The 15,314-nt window shown below is 33.0% G+C and overlaps 1 protein-coding gene across 1 annotated transcript in view; it reads right to left on the reverse strand.

The window, feature by feature from the left end:
- The window catches only part of LOC111054292 (E3 ubiquitin-protein ligase CBL-B-B), a 185,658-nt gene that overhangs the window by 47,449 nt on the left and 122,895 nt on the right, over positions 1-15,314 (reverse strand). The window contains exon 2 of the mRNA XM_039425456.1: positions 9,881-10,027. Coding sequence (XP_039281390.1) covers positions 9,881-10,027 — 147 coding nt within the window. The remainder of the gene's footprint in view (positions 1-9,880; positions 10,028-15,314) is intronic.

Consider the following 15,314-nt stretch of genomic DNA (forward strand, 5'->3'; position numbering starts at 1 on the left):
AATGTTGAAAACTCACAAGGCCTGTTTATGAATGTCGATGAAAAAATCCGACAATCATGATAATGAGTAAACTTTTATTACCATGGCAACGGTGTCCCATATAAAAATATCGCTATCCTATTATATTGTGCGAGCAATTTCTGTACATCTGTTTATAATTTTTTTATCTTGGTTATTATTTTATGTCCAACGGATCTCGAGAACGGCTCTAACGATTTTCACGAAATTTGGAACACAGTAGGTTTATGATATAAAAATTCGATTGCACTAGGTCTCATCCCTAGGAGAACTCGCTGAACGACATTAAAAGGATATTTCATCCCTGGAAAAACAGCTGAGACTTTCGTCGTCTGTGGATAATAACAAAGTGCGTCTGTGGAAAATCAAAATATCGCATCCCCGAAATTCATAAGCTGACGTATAGCCAGCTGTAAAATATGAGCACGATCATTTTACAGAATTGTGTTCGAAAATTGAATAAAAACACAAATATGTTGTCAAATTCTACACAGTTTTATTCGGTACACGACCATGGAATAAAACTGTAGAATTTGACAACATATGTTTGTTTTTATTCAATTATGGAACGGTTCTACAATATTGACAATGACTCAGTCGAAGAATTGTGTCCTGTTTATCAATAAATAACTAGTAGTTCTGTGAACAGTAGACCTCACGCAGTATTCTCATCCACAAGTACCTGATTGAAACTATAGACCTTATGGAAATACAGCAATAGACTGGCTTCTCCACACATCTGTGTAATCACTTGTCAGCTGATTTATGATGAATAATTCTATAGTCTGATTTTTAATCTAATATTGGCGTATTAGAAGGAGGCTCCTTTTTCCTTTTATATTATCCTTGAAATGCAAAATTTCCAAAAACCTTGTATATACGTCGACTCGCAATTAAAAAAGGAACATACCTGTCAAATTTCATGAAAATCTATTACCGCGTTTCGCCGTAAACGCGCAACATAAAAACATTTAAACATTAAGAGAAATGCTAAACCGTCGACTTGAATCTTAGACCTCACTTCGCTCGGTCAATTATCCTTGAAATGCAAAATTTCCAAAAACCTTGTATAGATTAAAATAGAATCTTTATTGCAGCAATATCTGAGGTCTTCAGATACAATACAAGTGTCAAATATATACAACATGATACAAAATTAAAATATATTACATCAGTAAGTTACTGACGTCGTAGTATATACTACTGAGCATATATTATTGACGTAAGTATATACGTCGACGTGCAATTTAAAAAGGAACATACCTGTCAAATTTCATGAAAATCTATTACCGCGTTTCGCCGTAAATGCGCAACATAAAAACATATAAACATTCAAACATTTAAACATTAAGAGAAATGCCAAACCGTCGATCTAAAGGTGCGTACAGATATACGCGCCGCGAACAAGAGCAATTCATTTTTAATCAGCTGACTATATCTGTATTTCTACAGAAACGGTATAAGATATAGATATAAAAAGCTTGGCATCAGCTGATTTAAAGTGAATTGCTCATGTTCGCGGCGCGTAAATCTGTACGCACTTCGCTCGGTCAACAAATAAAAAATATGATTATATCTTCGCTCGGTCAATTAAGTTAGCGGCGCTTCAAAGCTCACATGGTTTGTTATAATTATGAATGGGAAAGAAAAACCAGACAATCATGATAATGAGAAAACTTTATTAGTTTGCTGATGCTTAGGTATTCGACATGGCAACGGTGTAACCCTAGCAAAGTGGCAAACATGTAGGTTGTCTGTCAGCGATTTTCATTTGGAAACGTGTGGGCCGAATCACTTTCCCAACATGAATGAATAATGTAGCATTCTATGTATAGCCGCCGGTCACAACCATCCATTCACATTTCGCATTCAGTCAGTTTTCAATTGTTTATTTTGACCCTGCGTTGAACTTCCATAGAGGAAAACTCACATATTCCGATTCATTGTGTCGAATGCAAAGTAGAGTTTGCACAGAGTTGTGCTTAGAGTAGCACATTAAGTTTTTCCTACAGTTACCATTGAATATGAAAAGTGGGTAATTATGGGTAAAATTGCCTGAAATCCATCAAATAACTTAGTAGTGTTTGAATGGCGAGGCGGCTGTGTGGTGTGTGCTGTGGTGGCACTGTGCTGTTGCTGTCCTCGATATAATATATAATAGTGATAATTAGCGCGTTGTGCTTCGTTGCACCTCTGCTCACTATAGCAGCCCAGTCACTGTTACCAACTTCATTTTGATTTTGCTGCACTGTTGCTCCATATAACCTACTAAGTATTTTGCGTTGCCATGTTGCAAATCTGGAGTGCAGAAAAATTTTTCCCGGAAAAATTAGAGCGGAAAAGTGATTCTTTGCGTTCTGTAATCAGTGCAGCAATGGCCACTTTTCAACGTAACTGTAGGAAAAGAAAATTATGCTCAGTTATTTGTGTTCGAATAGAACAACAGTTCAAGATCAGTACAAATAGAATTTCTTCTACATGAATCTACATTATTTGAGCAAACAAAAATATTGAAATCGCTACAAAAAAGAAGATTATATAGATTCTCAACAAGAATAAGTATAAGTTATAATCATCATGTTGCTGATGTTTAGCAAGGTTTTTAGGAGATGTATACCAATTATTGTGCTTGTTTGTTTTTGTTTTATGGTAAATCTATATTATTTTCGACAATTAAAAAACGGTACATTTCTGTTAACACCTATAAAACTACATAGTTTTTAAAACACGAAGGAACACAAACGGTCATTTTTACCGATAAGCTCATATTTATACTTTTATAGCTTTTCGTCTGGTTTTGGAGACTTTTCTCACGAAATATATCATCAAGGATCATTGTAATTAGTAATACTGCTAGGTTCCAGGGGTGCACTCATGCTGGAAAGCTGGTTTTCGAAAGAAAATTGTATAATGTACATCCAGGTAGTGGTTATCCATGTCTAATAATAAATAATGATTTGTATACAGAGTGTTTCAGAAGTAGTGTCGAGAATTTTAGGGTATTGTACCTGGATGCTAGGAGACTACAAATGTCATATTTGAAGTGTCCAAAACTCAGCGGTTATCCTTATAGCTGCCATTTTGTTTTTTTCACTTAAAAATTTTTATCTCAAGAACGAAATGTTGTATTGATCTGAAATTTGGCATGAATATTTATGCTATAAAGACTCAACTATAAAAAATAGAAAAAAATTTTTTCGTTGAAATTTTTCAAAATGGCGGCCATTTTAAATTTTTGATGGCGAATATCTCGAAAACCGTCCATTTTACAGAAAATTTACAAGAGACAAAAAAGTTAGAAAATTTTTTCACGATTCCAATGATACCTAATTTATTAAGATTGGTCAAAGAATAACAGAGAAATTAATTTTTTTCGTACTGCATGCATGACCACTTTTCACCATTTAAAGATCAATATTAATTTTTTAATTCCAGATGTATTTAAGATGAAGCTTTGAAACTCGGTATGGCTCCATATGGGCAAACAGATGATTTTACAATGGTTTTCAGATGATAATGTTTGTCTTGTAAAAGTATTGTTGTTTCATTAAAAGTAAAGAACCAGATGTAGTGCTTCCTATTTCTTAGTCTCACGTTTCCTAGGTCTTATTTCTATCTTAAATTTCCAGTTTCAATATTTTCTTACGTTGCTTCTACACAAATATTTAATTATTGTAATGGAATTTAGTTCGCTGGAGTACCCGATATTCACTTCATGTATGGAGCAGCTCTTGGCAATGCGACCGAAGCAAGAAGAATGTATGCAGCTGCATTTCCAAACCGCCGTCTCCCTTCCGACAAGGTGTTCACAAGAACTCACAATCGGCTGAGAGAAGTTGGTTCATTTGAATGGAACAGGGTAATTGCTGGTAGGCCTCGAGCAGTTCGAAATGTTGCTTTTGAAGAGGAAGTATTGCAGAAATTCGATTTCAATCCTAGAACGAGTACGAGAGCAGTTGCAAAGCAAATCAATTCAAGTGCTTCTTCTGTGTGGCGTGTACTAAACAAGGAAAGACTTCACCCCTTCCGCTTTCAAAAAGTTCACTCATTGGTTGAACGCGACTATGAGCCAAGAGTAAACTGTGCCGTTGGTTTCTTCAGCAAGACATTATCCAACCAAATTTTCTAGAAAATGTGTTATTTACCGATGAGTCCAGCTTTACAAGAGAAGGAATCTTCAACTCTCGCAACAGTCACGTCTGGGCCTTAGACAATCCTCATGAGGTCAAAGTGCGTGGTTATCAGCATAGATTTTCGCTGAATGTTTGGACGGGTATCTTAGGTAATCGCGTGATTGGACCATACATTCTTCCTAATCGTCTGAATTCTCCCACGTACATTACTTTTTTAAGAGACATACTACCAGAACTTTTGGAAGATGTGCCTCTTGCAAACAGATATAATATTTGGTTTCAACATGATGGTGCCCCTGCTCATTTCGGAAATGTTGTTACGGACTTTCTGAACATGACCTATCGTCAGCGGTGGATTGGGCGGGGTGGACCAGTACCGTGGCCCGCACGTTCACCTGACCTCAACCCTTTAGATTTTTTTTTCTGGGGCCATATGAAAGACCTTGTTTACAGCATGCCAGTAGAAAACGAAGAAGACCTTGTGGCAAGAGTGGTTGCTGCAGCAGGTGCCATTCAAGATGATGAAAATGCTTTTATAGCAGTTCGACGGTCCAAGATTGAAAGGTGCAGACTGTGTAATCAAGTTGAAGGACGGCATTTTGAGCAATTGCTGCATTAGTATCAGTGAACCGATTTGAGTGAAATTAATATTTTTCAATGTAAAATAAAATTTGGAGGAAAGTTATTCTTGTATATTTCTGTAATAAGAACGGTTTTCATGAAATTATAAAAAAAATTAATATTGATCTTTAAATGGTGAAAAGTGGTCATGCATGCAGTACGAAAAAAAATCTATGTTATTCTCGACCAATCTTAATAAATTAGGTATCATTGGAATGTGAAAAAATTTTCTAACTTTTTTGTCTCTTGTAAATTTTCTGTAAAATGGACGGTTTTCGAGATATTCGCCATCAAAAATTTAAAATGGCCGCCATTTTGAAAAATTTCAACGAAAAATTTTTTTCTATTTTTTATAGTTGAGTCTTTATAGCATAAATATTCATGCCAAATTTCAGATCAATACAACATTTCGTTCTTGAGATAAAAATTTTTAAGTGAAAAAAACAAAATGGCAGCTATAAGGATAACCGCTGAGTTTTGGACACTTCAAATATGACATTTGTAGTCTCCTAGCATCCAGGTACAATACCCTAAACTTCTCGACACTACTTCTGAAACACCCTGTATATATATATATATATAATATATATATATATATATTATATATATATATATATACGTTATTTAGATTATACTTACACATTATTATCGCTATTATTATTATTATTATTACTAGTAATGAATAAATTAGCCATCCTGTTCTAGATTATTTACAAGTAGGTTGGGATATGTAGGTTTAGGTTAGCATACTAAATAAATATAATATTTATTATATATCAAGACTCCGTGCCTTTAACTGATTGTTAATGTGCGATATAGGCGTGTCTATAGTGTGGGGAAAGGTACTATAATTGGCTGGCTTCACACTTAACCAGTTTTGCCACAACAACACGACAAAAAATGTGCATCGGTCAATCTGACCGATGTATTCCTATAGGTGTTAATCGGAAAATCAATTTCGAACAATGTAGTCGTATTCCTGATTTAATAAATCAATATCTTTTTGTGTAGTTGAGAAGTTGATATTGTGGTATCACAACATCTCATCAGAAACAGTATCTCAAGTGAAATATATCAGTTGGCAAGATGAATAGATATTGATTTTAAATGAAAAAGACTAAGAAATTGTCAAAAAAACCACAGACTTATTGATACTTAGAAGGACCGGTTTCGGTCATTACACCATTGTCAATCTCCGATAAACTAAAACTAAATACAAGAGCAGCAGAATTTATACTAGTAGGCGAGTACTGCTATTGGTCAAGGGCATGAACGCCTGCCATTGGCCCAGCAAGACAGTCTCCTCCCACTCAACGTTGTCACAAAATGGTTTAAGCAACAGACTCGCCATGATAACAAAATTTACTTTCAGTACAAAATAAGAACCAAGAAAACAAGTGAAAGATAATAAAACGAATATGTAAATGGAAAAACTATAAACTAAAAAGCTTACGATGTTATGATAAAACTAAATTTGAAGTGTTGTATTGGTTGAAATGAATCTGGTCATTTAAACTATACTGGGAATTTTCCCAAAGTAATTATAAGAGTAATTAAGGAAAATGGTGTAATAACCGAAACCGGTCTTTCTAAGTATCAATAAATCTGTGTTTTTTTGACAATTTCTTAGTCTTTTTCATTTAAAAACAATATTTATTCATCTTGCCAACTGATACTTATATATTCCACTTCAAATACTGTTGCTGGTGAAATGTTGTGATACCTATCCATAATTAAAACACTGAGATGTTGTATCACTATTTTAATAAATTCCAATCTAATAAATTACTGATATTTTTGACTACATCCCAATGTTTCATGATATATTTCCATTCGTCACTATTAATGTATTTTAACTGGAACTGGACACAATTTTACCTAAAACCCCTTTGTTTAGAGCACCAATGATAGGTTCCAGATGTGATTGCATGAATTTTTCTGACTTTAATATCTACATAGTTGATTAAAACATTTCCAACCCTTGTTTGATTCTTATTGTTTTCTTCTTCACTCAAAAACAATTCCCGATTCAATTTATTAAAACACACAAAACAATATGACAAAGAATTACAAAACAAATAAAATACTACAAATATAAAAAACCATGGGCTTTGTGGTTGGGTGTGTTGAAGAAGAGAAAAAAAGAAAGAGGAAAGATACCTAGCCAACTATGGTTTCCCATGTAATAGGCAGGCAAAGAAGAGAAGAGAGAAGTGATGAGGAAAAAAGGGAAGGGAGAAATGGGGGGAAGGAAGAAAAACAGAAGAATAGGTACGCAATTACGGTTCATGTATAATTGACGTATAGTCATGACCTCAAAATCACTAAAAACCATATCAGTTGGATAGAACCTGGGTTTGCTTAATATAGTTTTAATTATCAGTTTTTGTGCTACAAATAATTCAGCAATATGACAGTTGAAACAGCCTCCCCAAACAACTATGCCACACTGCAGAATTGACTTGACTAGAGCATGATACATCATTTTCAGGTTGTTCTTATTAATAATTCTGTTAACTTGGTAAAATTTAAAAGATAAATATCTCATTTTTTACATATTTATTTAATATGAACATCCCATTTAAGGTTTTCATCAATATTATGATTCCCAAGTACTTAGTATTAGTGACTTTTTTAATTTATGATTCCCCATTCCAGGTTTTCATCAATTATGATTCCCAAGTACTTAGTATTAGTGACTTTTTTAATGGTTCAATTCGGTGGAGACCATTTTCATATTGAAAGGTTCATGAAATTATGTTCAAGAGAGAATTGTACAACACGTATACATGCTATTATAATACATCAACAGCTCAAGGGACATCTAAGAGCCTATTATTTGAAGCAACCTGCCTGCATGAGGATCTCAGGGGCCTTGTGACATACTGTATGTACATCTTACAACAGACACATCCATATTCATTACCCGGCTTCTACATGACAGGACGTTAATGACAGTACGTCATCCTGCTAAGCCAATACCGACCCTAGTCAAGTTTCAAGATCTATCACTTGAGTGGGGCTCTCTATTTCCCTACACTCTCGTTGAAAAATACTTAAATTTCAAAGAAGTAAGAGATACAGAGCTTTTTACTTTTACTTTACATTGATTGAACATTACTCATAGAATGAATGGGTATAAGATAATTACTTCAGTAACAATTCTATAGTGAGGTCCACATTATAATGGCGGTGTAGGATTGACAATACTGTTGCTGTCCTTTTCCATCATACAACAAAATAAATAGCGCTATCTCTCTCTAGCTTTGCAATGTTGTCTGTTTGCCAGAATATTTCAAAAGTAATTTTTCAATTCAATTCAATTTATTTTTTATTCACGTATCATACAATTTTAACAACACAATTACAATTATAAAATGAATATTAGAACCCACATAGACTATTACGTCCGTGTGTGGGAGCAGTTCTTAAGATTAGTTGTGTTACAATAAAAAAATACTACTATACTAAAAAGTCTACTAAAAAGTAGACACAAATTCTCAGCCGCCATTTTTTTCTTCATTCTATCAAAATACTTTAGTACACAAGTCGTATAATTGATTTAAAATGTATTTTTGAAACAATGAAATAATTTTTAGACATTACCGTATAAGAAACACAAATTAAAATACCTGAAATGACATTTTAAAAGTTGATAACCAACACCAACCATCCTAAACTTCGTTCATGCTTCAGTTAGCCTACACGTATAGGTTAAGGTGCGTACAGATATACGCGCCACGAACATGAGCAATTCACTTCTAATCAGCTGACTATATCTGTATTTTTTACATAAACGGTAAGATACAGATATAAAAAGCTTGGCATCAGCTGATTAAAAGTGAATTGCTCATGTTCGCGGCGCGTAAATCTGTACGCACCTTTAGACCTACTCGTACCGGTATAAATAATATTGAAAGGTTATTTCAGAATTATTTTAATTGAAATTACTTATTTTAAATAGGATTTCTACTTTTCTTTTATTTTAAAAAGAAATTGGAATAGAATACCTACCAAATAACCTAATTTCTGTTGTTTTGAAATTCAGATTGGTGTATCACAGCTTTTTAAATTAGCCGCCATTTCAGGTTTGTATAGAAATAAAAATCTGATCTCAGTTTGTTATGAAAGCAAATTTTTGAATCAAATTATGAAAAAATAAATATTCTTTATTAATTTTACCTTAAATTGATTATTTTACGAAGGAAATTATAATTATTATCAGATCAAATTTAATGGGATGAATTGAGTTCCAGCTGTGTACAATCAGTGGCAAAATGGAGAGACTTGGCAACGTTTTTCTCCTATCTTTCTTCACTGCCATTATAACGTGGACCTCACTATAGAATCTATTACATATTGGCTTCTTTAAAGGAAATGTATTCAGGCCTACGCCAACATCACAATTCTATTCAAGAACTTATCCAAAATGAATTGTGTGAATGAAATTTTTATTTGTTTTCTATAAAATAGGAAATTACTTGATATACTATAAACAAATACATTAACATTTATAACACATCGATTGTCTTCTATGTTTAGTTTTGAAGCATCTAAATCAGAAAACCTACTTTGTGAAAATACTTGAGGACTGAAAATTTTGTGAATTACAAGACCTAACCTATTTCGAACCATGTGTTATCTAAATTTGGGAGAGAAATAGCACAAGGTTACCTTATTTTTCCTCTCCCTATCATTTGGATAATGTACTTATTGTATAAATGAATGAATTGAATTCGAAGGCCTTAATATCTAGATCCTTCAAAGTTCAAATTCAATCAAAATATTTTGATCTTATTGTTCAATATCACAATTACTGGTTTTGTTTGTTCATTTAGAATAGTTTCAATGTATATTGATATTGATGTTAATGGTATTGGAATGCCAAGGTATCTACGATGCTCATCAAATTAATGACTATTTTCAACCGGCATCAAATATGAGCTATCTTAATCATTCCGTTATCCATAACATTTCTGGAATACTCCAGATTTCAGACAAGTAGATGAAGAAAATAACCTTAGATTTAATTTCATGGTATGAAAATCAATTTCATTTCGTATCATCTGCAATTATTAATTGATGGATTATTGTATGATCATACATACCTTGTAAAAACATCAAATTCGAAATTAGAAATGTAGTCATTACAGGTGAGGTCTATAGTTGATTTCAATGCCATTGCCTCGAGGCCAGAACTAATAGGATGAATTTCGTTCAATTGTTGTCGGAAGTATTTCCAGGATACGAGCGTGCTGAAAAAGAAGGAAACAAAATATAATTCAACTTCTATCAACAATACTAATGAATGAGGTTTTAATTTTGTATGAAATATTTTTTATACCAATAATAGTTAACCTATTATTTTCTATAACACAATATTTAGTTTATCAAGTAAATTCTTAAAAAAACATACTTAGAATATAGTAAGACAGACCTTCACTCATGCAAAGGCACATAAGAAGAATCCTTACATGAAATTCTATATTCTTTATTCATTCACACAGTAAGTGCATCATTAAAATGATAGGGAGGGAAAAATAAGGCAACCTTGGTCTATTCTATTTAAACTATTTTTTGATTTGATTTGAAACTTCTTTATTGTCAATACAATTTTACAAAACAAAAATATATAAATATCCTTCAAAACAATAAAGCCCAAAGGTAAAAACCTGTTTGGGAAACATAATTTTTAAATATATACACACAACTCTCGAGAATAACATCAGCCGGCCTTAAAAACTAATAACATTTTGAATTTCAGCGAAACCTCTAAACTATTGTACTATATTTAGAATAAGCTTCCTTATCTTTATATAATAACAAGGTTACAATTCAATTATACTACAATATTAAAATATTTGTTAATGTCGTCCTCCATTAAAAGATGTTTACGGTTTTTTTTTCAAAAAAATATTCTTCACCTGACAATCTTTGATATCAATCGGTAGGTGATTGAAGAATGTTGGTGCTAAAAAAAGATAGAATTTTCTGAATATTGTTAGATTAGGCTTAGGTACAACGACATTTGATCTGTTTCGAGAAACTCTTTGAAAATCACAAATTCTTCTCTCTCCACTCCTATCAAAGAATATTTTCAATGTTTTGTGAATGAATAAATTCCTGATTGGCAGAATATTAAGGTTTCTAAACAGTTGTAACGTGTGCTCAAAACCTTTTTTTAAATGTAATAATTCTTACAAAATATTTTTGTAGGACAATTATTGGGTTCAAAGTAGTAACGTATGTGCCTCCCCAGACTTCTAAGCCATATTCCATTCTCGAATACACCAATGCGAAATACAGGGATCTTAATAGTTTCGGATAACAAACAGTACGCAGCATGTAGAATATTCTTATGTATTTGATCAATTTGCATTTCAAATATGTGACATGCTTCTTCCAATTTAACTTACTATCCACCCAGAGACCTAAATACTTTATAAATACTTTTTCAAACTTAAAGTTTCTTTAATTTATGAATGTAATCCTATGATTTGTGTGACCAGCTTCTCGAATCATTCGGTATCAAACTTTAATTAGTACATTTGTGATCTGGATTAGTAATTACATTACGCTTAGATACGTACATTAGTAATTAGATACGATTAGTACAAACTGAATAACCAAAATATTCAACGACAAATAAATTCAGTTTCATATTTACAATTATGTCTTACATGTGTATGCCAACAAATTCTAAAGGTTAAAGAACAAAAGTTTCATTTTTTAATGTGAATGAGAAATTTCAGAATGAGGATCATGAATATATTCCAACCTCAAAGTGTTTATTGTGCATTGGGTAATGAGTGGATTTTGAATTTTCAATTTGAAGATCTATTTTTGCAGGCCGGACACAGCCAAGAACATACTATACACTATCCTTGGGACACAGCAATGTCTCCCGGCTACATAGGCAAAAAAGTTATTGACTCTTTGAATGTTTCTAAATTTTTTGTTGGCCTATGATGCATATGCATACATACATACATACATACATACATACATACATACATACATACATACATACATACATACATACATCTTTACAATTTGTCCTGATTTGGAAAATATAATTAGTCATTTTCAATTTCTAGCAAACATTTTAATTAGACCATACAAATCTTGATAAACAAAATTAATATTGAATCACGATATAGATTTTATATTAAGAGAAATAGCTGATTGACCTCAATCAAACAGTAAAGTATTTACAAAACTATTTGTTGGTTTGTTTTTGAATGAGCTACTTGGCGTTGCTGCCCATTATCTCGGGTTTTTAGGCTGGCTTCGAACCAAATTTACACGGTAAGCAGACTGTGAAGAATGCACATGTTTCTGAACTGACTCACGAGTTCACCTTCCAAGCGTCATTCCAAATACAGCATTGGCACACTCTCTTGTGGAGAAGGGAGCTTGCCATTGTTCAAGATAAACAAATATGAATTGCCACCACATGTAATCGATCAATACTGAAAAACTAATACTTCTCAAGGTTTTCTATAATTTTGTATAAATAATTGACGATATCCTATACTATTAAACGAGCAACTTCTCTTTAGACGTTTATATGTTTGTATTTCACCAAATCTCGAAAACGGCTCTAACGATTCTCACGAAATTCAGAAAATAGTAGGTTTATAATACAGTATAAAGATTCGATTGCACTAGGTCTCAACCCAGGGAAATATCGCTAAAGGACATTAAAAGGATAATTATTATTCATCCTTGGAAAAACAGCTGATAATTATTTCGTTGTCTGTTGGTGATGGAAGTGAGTGAGCGAGTTCATGTGTGTGTGACTGTGTCAAAATTATTACTCAGCTGTTGAACTTTTGTAATCATTCAATCAGGTACCGGTTACAAAAAAGCCGGGCTATTTTCAATCCTGATTAATTTCAGTAGATCCATAATTTTGAAATGGTCTTCTCTGATTTGGTTCACGTGAAGTAAATCAGGATTAAAATTTAACCGGCTTTTGTGTAACTGGGCCTTTATGAGGGAAATTTTTGCATTCCCTGGGAAATAATCTTAATTTACTGTGATTAGATAGAACATTTCAGTATGAATGTTATTATAATTTCTTCTTTCTTAATACATTTTTTATGCTTTTGTACTCCAGAGCGAAGCTCGGTCCCCGATATTAGTGTAATTTACTTCTAATTATTAATCCATTTTTGAGAAATATAATGACAAGAATAGCAGCTTAGTTTTTCCCACTATTCATTTAGTGCAATCGTTTTCTTGGCTTCAGATGTCTGATAAAATACATCTTCAACATTATTTTATTGGAGATATGATAAGAAATATCGTGGAGGCTCTTGGAAGAGTAGCCATAACGCTGATTTACATCAAGGATAGTTTCTATACACTATTCTTGGATTTACATTCGGTGGCCAAAAGCAATAATAGTGTATAGAAGGTTACCTTGATCCCATAAGACGCGTGGAGAACGCAGCCGGCTAAGGGGTAGCTATATACCATCCTTGGGCCAGAAGCCCCCACTGGAATGAAGTTTTCTTCAGTATTTTTTCATAAAAATATACTTTGGGAAGAGCAACAGACTTAGCCCAAATCGGTACTACCAAAATTCTTATAAATAGAGTGATATACAGTCGAAATATTAGTCGATTCTTCCTAATAGATTAGGTTAAATTCACTTCCCAAGAATTCAAGTCCGTTAAAAACTATAGAAACTAGATTTTGAATTAGTAGTAGGATAAAAAACTGCCCTTGAATTACATGTACATTCAATATTTTTGGTATCTGCGACAAGTTCAAGTTATGTGCTTTCCGGTGCTTTGGAAACCACCTGGAATTTACATCATCTTCAAACTTATCCGCCACAAGCAAATCTCACAATCTCCGAAAAAAAACCTACAGTAATGATTATTATCACCTATACAATCAATGTATGACATATACCATCAATTTTCATCAGCCATACTATCAGAAAATAACTTTCCCTTATCTGTTAAAACTTGATGGTTCAGAGCCTTCGGAGGCACAAAGAAAATGAATCACCTATCAATATCTCCAAAAAATAATGGTAAAACTAAGGTGGATGATAATATCACCTACAGTAATTATCACCTATACCATCAATTTATCACCCATACCATCAGAAAATAATTTACCATTATTCTAACTTGATGGTTCAGAGCTACCAAAAATGTGAATCACCTAAATGCTCCCTATGAATCAATCATAGCTAAACAGAAAGGTTCAATTGACCGCCCAACAATGAAACACACAATCACTGCACTAACAATGTAATCGAAATAGATTTTCAACAGTTTGACAACGTCATAAGGGGTTCAGTTGCTAGCCAGATGGCTTCAGGGTGAACCAACTCTCGACAGTGTGTATTGTAAGAGCAGACGACACCCCGTGTCAGGACGTCGTAAATCTTGCAGCTGAAGTTCAGTTCCTGTTCCCGGCCCAACTTAGCTACTGCTGGGAGGCTGCAATCTCAACGAAAAGTGTCTATCTTGCAAGTTAACGTCTAACTTGTTTCAAGTATTCTACATAATAACGCAGCCTAGCGATTCACACCCAACTGCTTTCGACGTGAACTTTCAACTTCAATTGGACAGGAACCCGGCTTCTCCACAGTTCTGACTTCTCAACTCCTAACAGTCATCTCCCACATGAAGTTAGATTCATTATGCCTGTTGAATTCTCGAGAATCCATCCCCACGATAAGACTCTTTGAAGGAGGTTGCAGAAACACGAATAGACTGTAATTTATTAACAATCATCAGGTTATATTTTTCGGTCTCAAAATTTTATAGTTTTTTCAAAGTTTGAAATTTTCCAACTATTTGTAATTCATTTAATTCAATTTAGAAGTTGTTTTAATTTGAAAATGATTTTTGTGTGTTTTGTATTGTAAATTGAGTGTGTAATTGAATAATTTTGAAGTGACACATAACCTAGCTACATTTGGGCTGTTGTATTATTGGAATTGGAACCGTTTTGGGTTTATAAGCCTGTGGTACTTTTCTGTAAGTTGTGTAATTCTAAATGATTAAATAAATAAATATAAGTTTATGAAACAGTTTTATAATGCAAAACTTTAAAGCACGAAATGTAGAGTTGACACAAGCGAGCGAGCGTGTGTCTTGAACATGTCACGAGTGCTTTATTATATTAAAGACCATATAAAACTGTTGTATATTAAAACTATTATTATATTAAATACCATATAATACTATTTTATACACTATTTTATCTACGACCACTCAAGCAAAGTATAACATTGCTGACTTGTTATACTACTATAACTAACTATAAATAATATAATAGCTAACTATACTCCTATTAAATAAAAGACTAAGAAATTGTCAAAAACTACAGATTTATTGATAGTTAGAAAGACCGTTTTCGTATGTTACACCATTGTCAATCTCTAATAAATCTCTGAGTTTATCGGAGATTGTCAATGGTGTAACAACCGAAACCGGTCTTCCTAACTATCAATAAATCTGTGGTTTTTTACAGTTTCTTAGTCTTTTATTTGATATGAATAATTATTACCAC

This window comes from Nilaparvata lugens, chromosome 3 (assembly GCF_014356525.2).
Source record: "Nilaparvata lugens isolate BPH chromosome 3, ASM1435652v1, whole genome shotgun sequence".
Lineage (NCBI taxonomy): Eukaryota > Metazoa > Arthropoda > Insecta > Hemiptera > Delphacidae > Nilaparvata > Nilaparvata lugens.